Genomic DNA, 18,587 nt, shown 5'->3' on the forward strand with positions numbered 1-18,587 from the left:
AATGACTAAGTGATTGTTCCAGCATCACAACACAAGTCTGGGAGAGTCAGGAGCTGAACCTGTACTTCTTGCGTCTCAGTCTCAGGTTGCCTTTTTGTTCTGTGCTGCAGCCTTATTCTGTCCCGTAGAGGAAGACTGGAATCTCTTAAGAGTCTGTCACTGCTACTCTGGTTGACAGGTGATGTCGCCAATGAGATAAGAATTGTTGCATTCCCCACATCAAAAGGTGGAACACAGTGTGACATCTGTTTGCTGGAAGAAATACTAACCATACAAGTCCTTAAGAACATCAACATTTATTTAATATGATATAAAAGAAATGGGATATGAACATTCGTATTTGAACAATAATAAGTGGCTTCTTATACTTACATCGTATGTGCTCATTGTATAATATATACACAATGAACATAATTACATTTGTACACAAACTAAGTACTGGATTGAAAACCTGCTTATTGCTGTACACACCCTAACCCAACCAAGGAAAAGCCCAGTACCTCAAAATACCTACACTCCATTTTATATAAGAAAAAGTAACCACTAACATTAATGTATACGCTGAGAGAAGTGTGGCAGTAACTGCTGACATTGCAACCTGACCAAGAAATAATTACAGCAGAAACAGGACATATTTTACTAAGCAATAATAAAAATGGCACATTTTAAATATATCTATATGTATATATATATAAACATTTTACAAATAAAATGTTAAACCAGTAAATTGTAGTGTTTAAAAAGTGTAAAACAAGTTTTAGTGGTGATATGCAAAATTAACCGAGTTATGCATCTAGAAGAAGCAAAGAAGTAAACTTATATGATCCATAATTATAAGAACGTTAAATTCTGGAGAATATCAAATCAAGTTCTGACTGTAGGCTGCACATTAAAAAGAGCCTTTATTTTATGTGCACAGAAATCATAGCAGCAAGCTGGTATCGGGAGAACAATCTGAGGGTTGTTGAGTGTACATATGGGCCATTTAAAGCTCTCTTGGAATAAACATTTTCCAGGAAGTGATAAAATGATGCTCTGTGGCCAAAAGCATCAGAACTATGAATTTCATAGATTTAAAATATACTGTACAATATCTTCTCGTATTTTCATAGGTCAGGTCCATACATCTCAGGCATGAATTGTTTCAACAGAAGCCATTAGTGCTGAAAGACAGACACAGATTAGGTTACTCTATTTTAGCAACAACAGAATACAGTACATAAAGCAACTCCTGGGATTAAACACAGCAAGGAATTTCTGCCCTCATCCTAGCAGCAGTTATCAGCAGCGTAGAACATAATAAAGTATCTCAGAAACCAGCTGCTTCCAAACTCGGTTTTCCTGATGAATAGCACTGCTGTCAAGACACCTCGACAGCAAGAAGCCCAGGCAAGTTTTTTTCAAATACACACCCCTGTCATATGAAAGCCTGTTTATCCTGAGAGTTTTATCCCGCTGCACGTGGCCTCTCCAAATGTTCTCCATATAGAACTGGTAATAATAGCCAAGACCCTAATTGCTCTTACAAACGACAGGCACAGTTTGAAGAGAGATGCAACATCACTCAGTCGCTTCACCGCAATGGCAGCGTAGCTCTAAGGTGTTCTGAAGTTCACATACTCCGCCCAGAGCCGCTTGCTGCCTTTTGGTAATTGCTGCAAGGACTTCTATAAATAGCTTTTAACAGTTCATTAGCAAAAATGTTTCTGAGCTTGGAGTCCAGGTGCTGTATAAAATTTCATTATCCCTCCATTACTCAGTGCAAACGGAACGCTTAGAGCCTGACAATGTTAGTGGTACGCATCCAGATCCGTCTCTGCAAAGCAAGAGCCGTGACAAAGAAAGTAGCTTTGTGTTAATGGGTTTTTGCTCAATCCTACAATATCCTGTGCCACCAATTTCCTATGCCAAATTCCCCTGGCGTGGCGCCAAGAGTATCATTTTACTGATTGACTGTAAAAGCCAAATATAGGTATTACCTCATTCTCTGAAATCTACCTTATATTTTCCAGATGCTGCCTGAAAAATTTGGTTGTGTATGAGCAGGGCTGATCCCACAGCTCTGAAGTTCCCTCCTCTGCTGCAGAGGGTTTCTTGCGCCCCAGAGACACCGAGTTCTTGCACGTTCAAAGCCCCATCTCTGGGCAAAGCCAATACTGGAACAACAGCCCCAGGCGGTAAGGGGCAGTGAATATGGGAGGGAAACAGACTACGCTTCATACATCTGCTGTGTGCCTCTCCTGCATGCCCAGCTAAGGGCACGAATTTGGTTTGGAGCTCCTGGGTAACAACCTACAGAGGCATCCAGCACAGCAAAGAAACGTGGAATGTATATTCATGTTAGTGGATAGCTTTCCCAACTCAATTTAACAGCTAAACAGCCCTAACAGATGCATTTTTAAGGTCTGGAATCCTTTCTTCATTATAGTGAGGCATCTGTAAGCAGAGCATTAGCTTTACAAGTGCCCTCCCATATATATTGTTTTGTCATAAGCACTTAGGGCCTATTTGCAGAACTGTACTTAACAGGGAAATCTTACTGCTACGGTGTTACCTATGAGGAGATGCTGTTTTGTGGGATGCCCACGCTAGGGCATTAAAAGTTACAAAGCTGATTGCTACATAAGCACTTCAGTTTTGCTGGCCTCATGTTTGGCATAAACCACTAAAAACCGCATTTGCTGATCCAATCATTAGAGCTGATGACAAGCGCTGAAAGCAACGTAATGGAATTGGTAATAAACTTCTGGTGAAGTTGGAGGTTGCTTCCCCTTTTGAAATGTGCTGTGGCTGCGGGGACAGTTTCAGTTTCACTACTGACCGGGGACTGAGCTGATGGGGAAATGTTTGTCCTTTCTAAAAAGAAGATGCTTGATAAATGAATGTGTATATAGAGAGTGCAACTGAAGAGCAGTAACTCAAATCAGTACCTCCTGAAAAAAGTAGTCCAAATTACCTTTTTTTAAATAGTTCTGTAATAAAACTTTTGAATAAAAGTACCAAAGTCCAAGCTAAATCTAATCACAACAGACCAAATTCATCAGGGAGCCAGCAACACACTGGGCGGCGGTGAGTACTGACTGGGAACTGAGTGCATTTTCCACTCTCTCCAGAGGGGAAAGATGAAAATATTTTTTTTAAAAAAAGAATATAAGTAGTTTCCTGCTCACATCTCATACAAGAAAGGTATCTGTGATGAATAAGAAGTCTAATTTTGCTACAATGAAAGCCTGGCAATGGAGATTAGGACAGCGTATTGGGTAACAGGAAATGAAAAAACTGTATGTTCGGATCCCAGGCGAAAGCACTGAAAGTGTCTTGATTTATAAGTTTTGTTAAGTTACACTAGCTACAATGTTTAATATTACCATTGAAACAAAGCTCAATCTTTTGGTAGAAAGCTTATTTATTTAAACAGGTACTTCATGACAACAAAGAAATGGGGATTGATTTAAATGGTGGGAAAGTGCTGAAGCATTCAACATGAGTATCCTGTTAGTTCCTTTAAACACTCATATAAACAAATATGCTTACTTCCATTTCCATTCATTAAGTAGGCACCACTACAGGTAGGAACATGTAAATCTAGCCTAACTCATGCTTTCTAACTTGATTCATACAAGAAATCTCCCACTAAGACAAGGGAAGAGAAGCTGTGTAGGGCTAAACCTACAGAGAGGCAACAAAAATTTTGTAATTGTTAGATTCTTTCCACTCTCATTTTTTCCCTTCCTGTTTGGGCCATTAAGTCATTCCCTCCCCAGCATCTGCATCCCTAGGAACTCCAGCTCTACTGTCCTGTTACCATGAATGAAGCATCAAGATTCATTTGCACCTGAGCAGTGATGCCCATACCTTAACTGAGTGTCTGTTTTGTAATAGCTTAGGTCTCTCAGGTAATTCAAAGGGCTATTATCTTGCCAGTTGTGGAGAATGTGCTTGATAAGCCAATTAGTCCTCTCTCTTGCTTGTGGAGAATACATTACTCACAAGCAAATCAATACATGCATTTTTAGGTGGGTTTTTTTTGTCTTAGTTTATATTCAACATTGCAGATAACTCTGTCTTGCTCAGTGCTGTCTGCACATGTTACTAGGAAAAATAACTAGAATACACATACTTGGAAAAATATTAGGAAAATGGCAGGAGGGGTGGGGGAAAAAAACCAACGTACTTCTCTGTAACTATACACACATGAAATGTGATCCTTCTGTGAGCTGTGTCTGTGTAGATGGAGCTGGTGACAGTGACGATTCTGGTGAAGAAGGCAAACTTTTCACTGCGAGTCGTACAGCAAGACAAATAAGAACACAAGTTACAGAAGGAATGATTGCAAGCTGTAATAAATAGAAGCTTGAAAATCACCGTTTCAAGCTGCAGTAAATATAAGCAGAACCAAATGAAAGTTACACAAGCAAAGACTTAAGACCTGATCAACACAATAAGCACAACTTCAGGGGAGAGCATAGCTGGTCCCAAAAAAGATCCTTACTCAGGCTTATAACAGACTAGTAGAACACCAAAGGAACACCAGATGGACACATGAATGCTGATGCCTTATTTATGTTGCAAAGGGGGACAGGGGGAGGGGGAGTACTATTTAACTAGTCAGGATACTTCCAGACCCACCCTTATATCCTAGCTCAGAATAAGCAAGCACTTTTTATTCTGCTGAGCACTATGTAATGTACTTACAAGTTCTGGCTTTGATTATCAAGTCACAGAGAAGATTGCTGACTGCACTACGAAGGTCCAGGTCACCTTTTATATCCATAAATGGAACCATTTGGCTTGTATAACCATTCCCATCTCCAGATAACAATAATAATGTCTTAAATTCTACCTTCTTCCATCCTTCTCCCTACATACTCCCTTTTTTTTTTTTCCTCTTTGCAAACACTGTTGCTTTATTCCAGCCTTCTCTTCTTGCACATTAGGACATCACCAGCTGTTTCATCAGTCAGCTACCGTTCTCTGTTTCTTCGGGTTTTGTGGGAGTTGTTTTAACTCCTGAAAACATGGCCAAATTGGCGCCATTTACGTGCTTGTTCAAAATCTACCAGACATACTGGAAACTCTCAAGGATTCCTCAATCTTGGTCATACCTGAGGCCATCCATTAGCAAGAGGTAAATGTACACGTATCCAGGATTGAGATACTGTTCTACAAGACGAATGGGGAAGGTTTTGCTTCAAACAACTGTAGCATGACTCAATGTCTGACAACAATTATTTAATTCCCTGGATTAAATGCAACCATAAGAATCTACATTAAAGCCTCAGAAAAACTGAGTTTCTGTAGTCATCTGCTCCATGTTACCAAATCATACATGACATCTCTACTAGCTCAGCACTTTTCGTTAATGAGGATTTCACAGCATCAAAAGACATAATCAAAATTAAATCAAGTTTTACATATGTACTGTGTAAGTTCTGCTTCAGTCAAACTCTTTTCCATACCTGCTGTTGCCTGATTTCCTTTTGAAGGCTGTGCTGCTAATTCAAATGAAGATATAATCCCTTCTTGTTCTTGAACACTAACTGCTGCTTCACTTTCTTCTGAACTGGTTTTGGGTTTGTGGTTTGTAACTGTGGTCACACTCTGCAAGCTGGTTAAAAAAAGCACAGCATTTAGAACTCATTCTAACTTATTTTCAGGTGTTAACCACGAAGTATAGGAATTACAATTTAATTTTCTTCTGTTAATAGAAAAAACTTGCAACTTTCAAATTTGTGTAATATAAATTAAGCACCTGTCTTGTAAATTTAGGCTTTAAAAAAACCCAAATCAACTGGAAACTGAATCCCTTCCTTCTACATACTCGTGCAGTTTCCTGCTGTGCGGTATCTACTTTGCTGAAGGGTGCTGTAAAAAAGTTATGAACTAACGTAAGAACTCAGTAAGGATCTGCAGTGCACTTCACACCAAAGTTATGAATCCTTAAAGACAAACAGCCAAGATACAATATTCCTCTAAATCCACAACACTCCCAGATAGTGAAGGAAGAGTTAAAGAAGAATAAGCTGTATAGTCTGCTCCTAAATATCAGCAGTAAGGAGCTCGCTCTAAGCATCCCTGGCTGAAGGTTTTGCAATAAAGATACAAAGCTCCAACTGACATTACTAAATACATTCTGCATCCCAAAGCAAGGATTATGAAGGTATTCTGTTCGTCACTGGGGCAATGCTTGAAAATAAACACTGCTTCATCCACCAACTCTTCTTCTTCTGCCGAACCCCTGCAGCGGTTGGGTTTCTCTCCAGATTCCTCTGTATGTAAACCACTCAAAAACATATAAATAGACCTTACAAGTATTTATGAAAGTATTTATGACAGTATTTCATTAGTTGTTTGGTCCATTCAGCTAATAAATACAATGTGTAAGTTCTTTTTACCTTATATCACCATCATGTGTTTCTTCCAATTTATTTTTCTTTTCCTTTTCTGCTTTCTCTTCGTTATTCACTTCTTTTGAGTCAGATACAACATGTGCATCTGATAAAAGATCATCAGTTTTTGTCAGCTATAAAAAAATTGAAATAACGAAACAAAAAGCTGTAACATGCTAAGTGGCAGGTAAGAAATACAGGATCAGGAAACAGTTTTATTAACAGACAAATTTTGCCATCATGTATACTTAGTAACTCAGAATTACGTAACTTTAAGAAATTTTTATCAATACCATTCAGGTTAATAGAGTTATCCCCAAACTTATACCAGAGCCAATGGGCAGAGCTTGGCTTAATAACTTCCAGAACTTATCTAAACTCTTTGGATTGCAGCCTGCCTGTTTTATCATGCTATCCCTCCCTCCACAATGCCAACGGAGATTCCAGCTACTGGAATATACTGCTAGTAAGTCTGAACAGACTCTCAACAGAAAGTGTGTCTAAAGAGTAACAACAAATGTTAATTATTTTATTTTGTACCATCCTCCACGAGGCATTTGTTTAAAAAAAAAAAGCTAAATATAAAATAGGAAAATCAAAGAAGAAATGAGTGAGGAAAAAGAAAAGCAAAGGATTATTTATCAAAGAATATGGATAGGAAAGAAGAAAAAAAAACACCCCTCTACAATCACAGTCAGTCAGTCTGTTTTGCTGAGTGTTCAGAGCACTTCAGCACCAGAAACACCGAGGTGTCTCACCGCCAGGCGAGTGAGGCAATACCAAGGCAGAAATCAGTCCAGTGATCAGACAGCACAAACTATGGTTGCTGCCTACTGCCATGTACAAATCGCTGTGCCAGTTTTATTCTGCTTCCTATCAACTGCCTGATGCACAACGGACAACGAAACAGAAGAGTCAGGTGTATTAAATGACTGTCAGAAACTACACTGGGATGTCCTAAGCAATGAACAGATCAATGAGTATTAGTTAAAGATGCACTAGTATTGGGTTTCTTTCCAAAGTAGTAAAGATTGTAATTTTATAATTTTCCAGTCAATCAAGAAGGTAACAAATAAAGGTAAGTAAAATGAAAGTTAGGAAGACCATACACAAGAAAATTCAATAGTTCAGCTATAGACAGATCCGATGTGATATTGTGCTTCTCTCTACAGAGTATGAAAGCTGTCTTAATCATGCAAGCAACAGGAACTGGTTCCACATCCCCTACTCTGCTGGCCGTGGCTCAAAATGCTTTTCTGCTGCAAGACAGGCTGATGAACCATTCCATAGGGGACAGTTTCATACCTCTTTAGTAAAACCTGAATTATGTTCTTGCTCCCCATCGTGTTTTAGTTGTGCTATTTCTTCTTCAGGGCTTTCATTATTTTGTTTCAGATTATTTTCTTTACTGGCACTCTCAAGTTCCTTCATGTTACTAGATGTAGTATCATCCTTTTTTCGATTCTGTGGAACAAAATTGATATAGAAGGGTATTCTTACAGAAGTCATCAGTGTCTCAGTTCCGAGTCTTGAACTTGACAGAGCTGTCCTCTGACTGTGATTAGGAAAAATACTTAAAACAAAAAAACCCCTTAAATAGACCACACTGCAATAAGGAAAACTGACATTTTTAAGGACTAAGAATTTTCTCATTTAAAAGTAAAACTCTGCCTTCCACTAATTTCCTCCTGTGGTAAAACCTTCCAAAACAGTTCATTTTCTTCTCTATAAGACTGTTGTACTTTCTGTGTCCTCCACCAACCTGACCTCCAGCATTTCTATTAGTCACCTTTATCATCTGAAATTTTATTAATATTTTGCTCAATCATGTACAAGCCTAGTAGCATTCTTAGTTGGGTTCATAAGCACTGATTTTTTTTAATAATAGTTGGGTTTTTTTTAAAAAAGGAGAGATATGGACAAAAATCTGCTCTTAGTACAAAATTGGGTGCAGCTTGGGTATCTTCCCAGCCTATGCTGTCAACTGATTTAACAGAGGACAACATAGCATATGATAATGGCAGAGGATTACTTACTCCTAAAAATAAAAAAACCCAAGTCTATTTCACAGAGAATAATTTGATACAAAAACCTAGAGGGAGGACGGTAGAGATGACCTAAAATTGTGAAACATGAACATTATGTTGGCAGAATAGGAAACAGAACTGAAGCGACGTTCATACAAGTCTGAGCAAACTAAGCACTGGGAGCCACGAAGGCCGTACATCCCCTGGCTGGATTCCATGATTTAGCACAAGGACACTGTTTAGAGGAAACTCCATGTAAGTCAGTTCACAAATCAGTCTGGCTCCTTTCCTAATGTACATACAAAATCACACCCTTGCCCCAAACAATAACAACTGTGAAACAACTTCCTTGTGTATTTTGGTAATTATTTAAAATTTACACAGTAGGCTGCATATAAAATCCTTTTTTTCCTCCACTTATTAAATAACGAACTCCCAGTTGAAAAGACTTATACTAGTTAATGCCATTGTGCCATTTTTTCTGCATAGAAGTCAATAGACACAGAAACTACACTATTACAAATAAGAGCTACTGCTACAGTGTAATACTTCACCCTGGGTGTTGAAGGGTTTTTTTTTTTTGCCAAACAGCATTCTGGAAGAGTTAAAACTGTGATAGAAAAAGTGATTTTGTAGCACAGACTACTGGCTAAATATTCAATTCAGACACATTCTCACTTATTGTGTACATCTCTGATCTCATCCACACGAGACTGAAGAACTGGCTGATGTGAAGAATCTTCCTTTTTTTTGATTTCTATAAGCAAGCAGTGCTGGCACAGGGGATCTGCCCACTTCCCCCACACTAGTCCCAATGTGCTGGCTATCCAGGTATGTCACACACACGGCTGCAGTCTCCTCACCTTGCAGAATGACATGGTACTGTAGGAAAGTGGTAAAGCTCAAACACCTTTGTAAAAACCACAAAAAGACACATCTGCAAAGCTCTTCTTTGCATGACCTCTTCATGAGAAGGGCAGTGGTACTCACAAAAATATCCTTAGGATCCCCCTTCCTATACAGCATTCATAATGTCATTCCAAATACAGATGCTCTAATGCAAAGGCAAAGCTTGAATTCCCTTGTCTTCTGAGGATCCAACTTTGTTGCAGGAAAAGTAACTTTTGTGTAGCTCTGAAGGGCATTTAGCATGCTCAGAGGGGAAAAAAAATCCCAGACCTGAAACTTATTTGGAAATATGCAACCTTTAACGGTGCAATGCATTCAATCTGGTTTTGGAAATTCAGATGTTAAAATATGTTCAAAACATAAAAAAAGGAAACCCCATGTAAGTGTTTAAAAAAAATAAAAAAGAAAAGAAATTATGGGGAAAGTAGTGTGCCAGAACATAAAAAACACCCCAAAACCCACTACCGAAAGCCTCTATTAAGCTACTGAAAACTAATTCTTAGCGGGAGAAAGTAGTAGGCTGCCTGATGTCCACTACACTGAATCCATTGGCTATTTCTGTTCTGAAGTGGTGTGGGGTTTTTTGTTTATTAGTTGGGTTTTGTATTTGCCTTCCCCTCCAATCCACGTTCAGTGTAGCAGTTCCTGGTTAATGACAAAGAGTTGCACTTTACTCCTCTCTCCCCACCCTTAACCATTTAATAAACTCACTTATTTGCTTTGACTGTTCAGTAATTTGTGAAAACAAAAGTGATGGTTCTTTTGTTTTATGTATTTATGGCCTCAAAACACACAACAAAAGAACACCAGTTACGAGCTATCATCATAAATATACATTCCTATGTAAAAATGCTACAGATGTTTGAATATATTACATGGCAGAAAAATCTTCATAATTTATACATCAACTGCATCCCGATTCTCCCCGACACTGCTATTAGCCACAAAGCTGGCAATTTCATGTAGTTTGCTAAATTTGACAAAAAAATCCTGTTAACAAACATCACAATGCATAATCAAACATATGCAGATTTGAATTATTTCTCTGCCAAAATGGCAAAGTGGTGACTTCTATCATTAGGTACAAGCATGAAGATTGTCTTCTCCCTTTCTCTTGTGTACGGCAGGGAATTGAGACTGTTCCTGTATAAAATCAGCTTCAAACACACACCTATTGTATCACGTAAAATTTGGAAAAAGAACAATTTCCTAACTTTATTTTTGTGTTTTAATTGGACACATTCAAGTTTTTGAGTAACGTGGGACCCACCTGTGCCAATCTGAATGGATTATCTCTGACAAACGACAGGCTCTGTGAAGGAGACGACTCTGAGGCACCAAGAATATTGAGTCCTTTCCTCTTCTCTCTCAGGCAAGCTTGTTGGTGTCTCTTTATTCTCTCCATCTGTTCCTCCACAGTCATTCGAGGTCGTGTGCTTTCCGCAAGACACAGCTGCTCCACTGCACTTCTTGGTCTTTCCTTAAATGGAAGAACATATATATATACACACATATATATGTATGTTTTTAAAAAAGCAAGATTCTAAACTCTTTGGCTTACCAGAAAAGACCACCTAATGATTTACTAAAAAGTGAGAAAATAGTGGGCAAGTAAAGATCTCCTACGTACGCAAAGAAAGTACAAGAGCCAATTATTTGTAACATTAATAAATGAACACTGAACTTCCAGAAAGAGAGGATGGCCTAATACGCTTTCCTGAACTGCAATGTTGCCACCATCAATGATAAACATTAAGAGAATGGGTAGATGCTCTCTTAAAGCCATCCTATCAAGTTGAAACCAGATGTTAAAAGACAGGCAATCACAAGTTACTTGACTGAGATAGAAACATAATTGAAATGTAATGATTTACACCAGTTGACCTAAGAGTGATGCCTTTTTATTTGAAGAAAAACTACAGCTGGACATCATTTAGCAGCAAGTGTAAGCTGAAACAAAGTGAATTTATCACCACTAAAAAATCTATAATTCTCATCATTATTCCCATAATACCAACCATCACGTCACCTATACTGTTCTTGAAATTTGCTGATTTTCAGATAGATTTGTACTGTGTATGACAGAAAAAAAAAAATTCTTTGGGCTAATCAGCTGCATTCAGCACATTCACAGAAACTGATTTCACTTCTGAAGACTGGTATTCTTTATCCAGTCCACATCCTTCAAGTTTCTCTCTCCTCTCCCAATCTTCCTACAACTTATCCTCTTCCATTTCTGCTGCAACTATGGCAAAAGTTTTCTTCTCTTTTACATAAGCTACAAGTAAACATCTTGTCTTCAACCCAGAGACCTCAGGACTCCCAAATCTGAAATTCCAGGTTTATTACCCACATATTGCCAACGGTATCCTTATTTTCTGTCTGCTTTAAGAATCTCCCAAATCATTTTAGTAAGGAAATAAGTCAGCGTTTGTTATCCAAGGGCTGTTAAATTGCCCCAGAAGCCAAATACAAATCCTTTAAAGTTTTAACCTAAGATGCTTCACATCCCTTCAATGCAAGCCTGAACTTCAACAGCTTAGCAGATTTATCATTAACATTTAGAATCATAGAATCATAGAATTTAGTTCTTGCCCAGGTTGTCTCTGTGCAGTTTAACAAGCACGACCTTTGTAATTTTGTCATTCTTTCTACAGCTGTCTCCATTAATTCAGCATGCATTTTTATAACAGTGGTTTTGTTTTTTTAAAGAAAAAGAGAAAGATTACTACAGCTTTTGAAATAACTACAGAAATTAAACTTAGAAAGGAACACATCACTATCCATCATCAATGGTTGAAGCTTATTTTCAAGTACCGTTCTCAGATCTATTTTCTTATTCTTCCTCAAAGTGACATAGGATGCTATTGTTGAAGACTCTGGCGTTGGTGATTTGGTTCGGGGTGGTACAACTCCCACAGGAAAATGTGAGCCTGCAGAACAGCAAAGCGATATACTAAGTGCTGTGCAAAACATCGCCAAAACAGTTTGTTTTCTTGAAAATCCAAGTCATCAGCCTGGGAAACTATTCCTCAAAAGACAACAGAGACCTTAATGCCTAACTTTCACATCTGTTAAGCCACACAGGCAGATGACTTCACCCATGGGAATCTATCACATATGGCATAAGAAATTGCTGGACATAAAAATACCAACATAAAAAGGCTGTCTGAGAGAAACAGACCCAAGTGAGATAGCACTGCAGAATGGCTAGATTTCATAGAGGGGTTTGGGGGCAATTATGTGAAAGGTGGTCACAATTCAGAGACAATCGGATGTCAGTGCTGGAACTGTGAATCAAATGTTTTGGGGAATAGTTTGCAAGGCCAGCAGAGCGCCTAAGGAACCACATTGGTGCTACCACTTACAGCCAAACTTACCTAGATCATGGCATCAAAGATACAAAAAATAGCAGAAGTGGAACCAATGAACAGAAAGTAATTATGGACAGGTTGTTCAAATGCTGCAAAAGGGATGGGGCAAGGTGGATGGGAAAGAACAGGCATGGAATAATGGAAAAGGGGGGGAATAAAACAGGACAGCTTTGCATAAACAAGACATTTTGCAGTATGCTTGTCTGGCCAAGCCCCATGCCCTATCTTCTTACTGAACTCTACTTGTAAATATTTTCCATGTGAGTATGCCTTCGCTTCTGTGTATAACAGAGAAACACAGAATGGTCAGGGTTTGAAGGGAACTCAAAAGATCACCTAGTCCAACCCCCCTGCCAGAGCAATATCACCTAGTGTCGTGGTTTCACCCGGCTGAGGGCCAAGATCCACGCAGCTGCCTGCTCCTTTAAGGAAAAGAGCAGGTTAAAGGGAAGGGGAGGGGGGGTGAGAAGTAAGGGAAGGGAAAAGGAAGAGAAAGGGGCAAATAACCCCAAGATCAAAAAATTAAGAGGCCCGTGGGTTGGGATAAGGATAGTTTACTAAGATAACAGAAAGATACAATGTAACAATACTAACAGGACTTCAAAGCAAACATATATAAAGCAGTTGATACACAATGCAGTTTCTCACCAAACCATACAACTCAGGCCGTGCCACCCAGAGCCGTCCCAGAACCCGACCGTCCCCCACGAACCGCGCGTCCCGGAGCCGCCCCAGGCCTTCCTCCCATCAGCCCCCGATATCCTGGGCAGGACGTAATTGGCGTGGAATACTCTCTTTGGTCAGTTGGGTCACCTGTCCTGGCTTCGCCCCTCCTTTCTCATGAAGAGCTGAGAAAGTCCTTGACTGTCTGACAGCAACTAGAAACATCAGGGTGTTATCAGCAGTACTCCCATCTTACTCTCAAACACAGCATTCATCCGCTGTTACAAATGAAATTAACTCCATCCTGACCAAAACCAGGACACCTAGAGAAGGTCACACAGGATCGCATCCAGGTGGAATTTGAATGTCTCCAGAGACGGAAACTCCACAGCCTCTCTGGGCAGTCTGTTCCAGTGCTGTGTGCCCTCACAGTGAAAAAGGTTTTCCTTATGTTTACATGGAACCTCCTATACTCCAGCTTGCTCTCACTGCCCCTTTTCCTGTCACTGGACATCACTGAGAAGAGCCTGGCTCTCTCCCCAGAGACCCAGCTCCCTTAGCCTTTCTTCAATAAGGAAGATGTTCTGCTTTCTTAATCATCATTGTGGCCCTGAGCTGGACTCTTTCAAGTAGTTCCCTGTCCTTCTGGAACTGACGGGCCAGTTGAACTGGACACAATATTACAGGTGCAATCTCACCAAGGTAGAGCAGAGGGAGTGGAGAACCTCTCTCACCTGCTAACTACACCCATTCTAATACATCCCAGGATGCCACTGGCATTCTTGGTCACGTGGGCACATTTCTGGCTCATGGTCATCCCACCATACACCAGGACCCCCAGGTCCCTTTTCCCTAGAGATGCTAGTGGTCTGGGCAGCTCTTGGAGGGACTCATTTGTGTGTGTGCCCACACGTGTGGTCATGTCTAGATGTTAATAAGGTCAGCTAGCAAGCTTTGAGCCTGGCCAGCTGGCAAGGGAGAACAGGATCATGCCGTTGGTCTTGTTTCACCTTCGTGCAAGCACTGGTCTTATTTACACAGTGCCTGTAGCATAATCAGGTTGGAGATGTGGTGCTGTTACCTGTTGTGGGTAGCTTTGGCTGTGCCCGTCCACAGTGGGGCTACCTTCTCAGCCTTGCAGCTTACTGTACTTAGGGACAGGGAACCGCAGCAGCCAGGCTCCAGCTGGGAGCGTAGGGTATTCTGTGTCCTGATGTCCACCACATTCAGCCTCTTGTGATAGTATCTACCACTAGTTGTTCTACTTAGAGAAGCCCTGCCAAAATGTAATTACACTGGTAGAAAACTGGAGTGCGTTAAAGCTTAACAAAATATACAGATATAAATAATACCTGCTTCAATTTGCTTTTTGATACATGTGGGAAATACAACTATTAAAAATATTGTTTCCTCACTGATTTTGCCTAAAAATAGACACTATGTTGCCTTTGATTGGCCAATTATTTCTCCTTGATTCTCCTGAAGTTGCACAGATTTCAGAGGATATACTGACTCGGTGAAGACTTCAGTCCCTCAGATATTTGTTAGGCTGACAAAACAGTAGAGAGGCATCCGAATGCCGAGTCCATAATTCAAAACAAAATCTATAAAGTGACAGTTTGGGTCTCCGTCATACGTAAAAAGGATAAAACACTACAAAGTGCATTTTCCTTCTGTGTTACCTTTACATAGCACAGAGGTCATAAATAATACTCTGCTTGCAGGCAGCTGTAAGGGTTACTTTACATAGTCCCATTAAGATGTTTCTCTTTGATTGTTGACATTTGAGAAGAGAGGGAAATGGCCAACAGAAGAAGCATGAGAAGTGTCCAGTACAGTAACCTGCACTAGAACAACGTTTTTTTTTCTCATTTCCTCTGAAAGGTACTATTTTTAGAGCCACCCTAGGTGGGAAATTGCATTATCGAAGTATGACTTCTTAAAACAGCAGGTAAGAAAAAAGCACAGAAAGAGCAGCCTTTGAGCTTGTTTCCTTTTCAGCTTATTAACTGTTAAGATAGAACAGTATAAAAATGTTTGTGGAAGCAACTTGTAATTGTAATGGCGCACATACTATAAAAAAGCCCCAGGAACGGTTACATTTTCCCTACTGCATGGGAATTGTTATTATTAAGTGACTATGTAGAACAAGAAATATCCGTTAGAAAATTCACATGCTGAAAGCATGGACCAGATGACAGAACACAGCTGTGATAAAGCCACTTCACGCTGTTGTTTAAGGAGATAAAATGCTGCTTGCTAAGCACTGCAGCTATTTTCTCTCCCCAACCCCAAATATTATTTATATTAGAAGAATTTCTATTATGGCTTTCCCTTACTGAGGGCTGGTTTTCTACAGGACAGATGCAATAAAATTACTTCTGTCTTTACAGAAGGAGATAGAAAGCAGACTGGGGCGCACAAAAAGTACTGATTTGCTTTATATAATCAGTGCAGGCTTTCTTCTATCATCTTGGCAATCACTGTCCCCTCTTGTCATAAATTACTATAAAAAAATCCAGAACACCACAGATCAATAAAACCAAGGTATTTTTGTCAAGAACGGCAACCTCCCCAAATTTAGGGAGCTGCTGATCAGCAAATCATGTTGCACTCTTCACCACAAAGTCAAAATACATTTAATATCTGCCTTAAGCGAACATCGTGCCTCAGCAAATACCACTCAGTGACTCAGAACTGACTAATTGGTAAGCGCAAGCTTAATTACATCACATATCATTGTTTACACCCAAACCAAACGCTCACCTAGGTTTTAAAAACCTCCATTACTGTTCTGATGAAAGTAACATCCTTGTATCATCATAGTCCCTGGTCAAGTTCTGGTACTGCTGCACCAGCCTGCTAGTACAGGCCTAGTCAAACCCCCGTAGCGGAAGGCAGTGCTCTTGCTGGCACTGGGAACACCAACCGCCACGGTAAAACACACGTCGACCTTTAGTTGTGTTTCAAAAAGCTCTTCTTATAGTTTTGGGGAGGCGCTCAAGCTGCTTTTCCTGAAGTCACCTTTAACAAACTATCCTGTGTGTTTTAACAAACAGAATTGAGAAGCACTTCCTGGTAAAAGACTCTACCAAGCAATTAGTAGCTTTTATGGAAGCTAGATGAAGAGAAGAATCTAAAGCATTTAGCAACTGCAAAGACCTTTATTGTCTGTACACTCCAAGGTCACGATCATTATTCCTATTATATCAGAGGACAGAAGGCAATTCAACAATTACAAGATTAAAAAAAAGAGAAAGACATTGTTTCCCTGCCTTATGAGAGCCTGAAAATTCTGTGGTGCTGCCTTTTTGGACGTTCCAGTGACATAACATTGGGAGCTTGATTCAAAACCTGAATAATTGTTCAAGGGCAAGAACATAAAATGGGCAATTGTTCAAGGGAATGGTGTGTGGGGAATGTGAGTGATGTGATTAGACATGGTGTCAATAAGGATTTCAGGGTTGTTGGTGAGTGTAATGTTTGATTTTTCAGCGGTGTAATTGACTGAAATCTTTCTCGTCACATAATTAAATCATTATTTTATCGGGGAAGCTGTTTCATCGTGGTAAGAAACAGGCAGGTTACAAAAACATGAAGGGTGATACAGCTTCTAGCACAGAGTTAAAGCTTTGCATAGAATGTGTACATGGCTGAAAGGCTGCAAACACCCCGTCTGGGGACGAACCTTTAGTTGTAGATTCCGATTCTGAAATTTGTTCTGTTTTTTCTTCACCATTAGACTCATCCACTTCTGCTACAGTAGTTAACTCAGGTTCACTCTTATAAAGCCTATAATCAGGACCCTGAGGAATGAGAAGTTATGAGGTAAATAAACAGGCATTTTTCTACACGCATTTGTGTCTTAAGACTCAAACCAGTTGCTTTGTAATGACTCTGTTCTCACTTTAAGTCAATGTTTAATCATTCAAGGGCTATTGCAGGGGTAATTCTTTGTAGTTAGTTTGAATAACAACATTTGCAGGCTTTCAGAAATTTAGAAAAAATTACCATAAATGTACAGAGGGTTTTTTTTAAAATGATCTTCATGAAAAAAAAAAAAAATGTATACAGCTTCAGGAAAAGCTGATTCTGAGCCTCATTTTTTAAGAAATTGCAAGCAGAATTATTTAATTTTCTGAAATTTACTCAGACACCGGCATGTAAGTCTTAAGACATTTTCATATATGCACAGAACATATGACAGGAAAATGTGAAGAGCAAATGATGGAGCTATAAATAAAAGTAAGTAGCCAGAAGCAAAAACAAAAGAGAAAAACAGCCAGATGACAAAATAAAAATTGTGACTGTGCAGAGGAGGGGGGGATGCTTCAAGAACAATGTGGCAGTTTAAGCCACTTACACAGTAAGATCCATTTCTCTGATATCCTTGAACTTGGTGAATCTTCTTTTCTTCTGGCAGATGTACTGGGCCCCTGCTATAACAGAGCAAGGAGCTGCTATCACTGGGCAGAGGGGGGATTATGGGAGGATGCTCTGTAAAGTCATAGGACCGAGGGAGTGGAGGACGAGGTGGGACTACTTCCTCTTCCTAAAGATTGTAGAATAGTCACCTTATTTAGATGTGCGCACCTGTTACAATTATTTATAACTTAAAAAGAAAAAGATATTACCATAGCTACACCAGCTACAGATTTTGGAATTAAAGGGACAATGTCACACTAAAAGGAAAAAAAAAAAAAAAAAGAAAAAAGGACAAGACAGCTGTGTTTTCTTTGGGCTTCTTTGTTGTTTTTTGTTGTTCTTTTGATTGTTTTCTATTTTATTCCTACTACCTAGATGGAGATACTTCAACAGTTTCAGTACTCAGCTTATCAAGATTTTCAATTCTAACACTTGCACTTTCTGTTGAACATGCACGAACTCTCTGAATCAGCCTTTAAAAAAATTATATTGCTTATCATTTTAAAGCTTTCTACGTAAATTAGACTGTTAGAAAGTTCTATAAGCCAGATGTATATTGCATCAACTTTAGAAAGCCATGACAATGTCCCTTTAAAACTGTAACTTCTAGCCAGATTTTCAGAGGAATTGAACATTTGGGAGCTCCCACAGTTTTGAACTGTTCTTGTGGGTGCTCTGGCCATCTGAGAACCAGGCTCAATATGTGAACAAACATACAAAGTGATGAATTTCTTCCCATGAAATGTGTGGTGGGTAGAAAAAAAATTCACGAATCGGGGTTTATATTTCTAGGGTAAGAG

The 18,587-nt window shown here is 39.4% G+C and overlaps 1 protein-coding gene across 1 annotated transcript in view; it reads right to left on the reverse strand.

Annotated features, from left to right (window-relative positions):
* Positions 1 to 1,121: 1,121 nt before the first annotated feature.
* Positions 1,122 to 18,587, reverse strand: part of PLEKHA5 (pleckstrin homology domain containing A5) — a 65,815-nt gene continuing 48,349 nt past the window's right edge. Inside the window, exons 18-26 of the mRNA XM_084265906.1 lie at positions 17,726 to 17,914; positions 17,051 to 17,168; positions 12,143 to 12,258; positions 10,596 to 10,805; positions 7,695 to 7,853; positions 6,396 to 6,523; positions 5,460 to 5,608; positions 4,195 to 4,279; positions 1,122 to 1,163 (exon numbers count right to left, since the gene is read on the reverse strand). Coding sequence (XP_084122032.1) covers positions 1,145 to 1,163; positions 4,195 to 4,279; positions 5,460 to 5,608; positions 6,396 to 6,523; positions 7,695 to 7,853; positions 10,596 to 10,805; positions 12,143 to 12,258; positions 17,051 to 17,168; positions 17,726 to 17,914 — 1,173 coding nt within the window. The 3' untranslated portion in view covers positions 1,122 to 1,144. The remainder of the gene's footprint in view (positions 1,164 to 4,194; positions 4,280 to 5,459; positions 5,609 to 6,395; positions 6,524 to 7,694; positions 7,854 to 10,595; positions 10,806 to 12,142; positions 12,259 to 17,050; positions 17,169 to 17,725; positions 17,915 to 18,587) is intronic.

The sequence above is a fragment of the Gallinula chloropus genome (assembly GCF_964237585.1).
Source record: "Gallinula chloropus genome assembly, chromosome: 1".
NCBI classification, from domain to species: Eukaryota; Metazoa; Chordata; class Aves; order Gruiformes; family Rallidae; genus Gallinula; species Gallinula chloropus.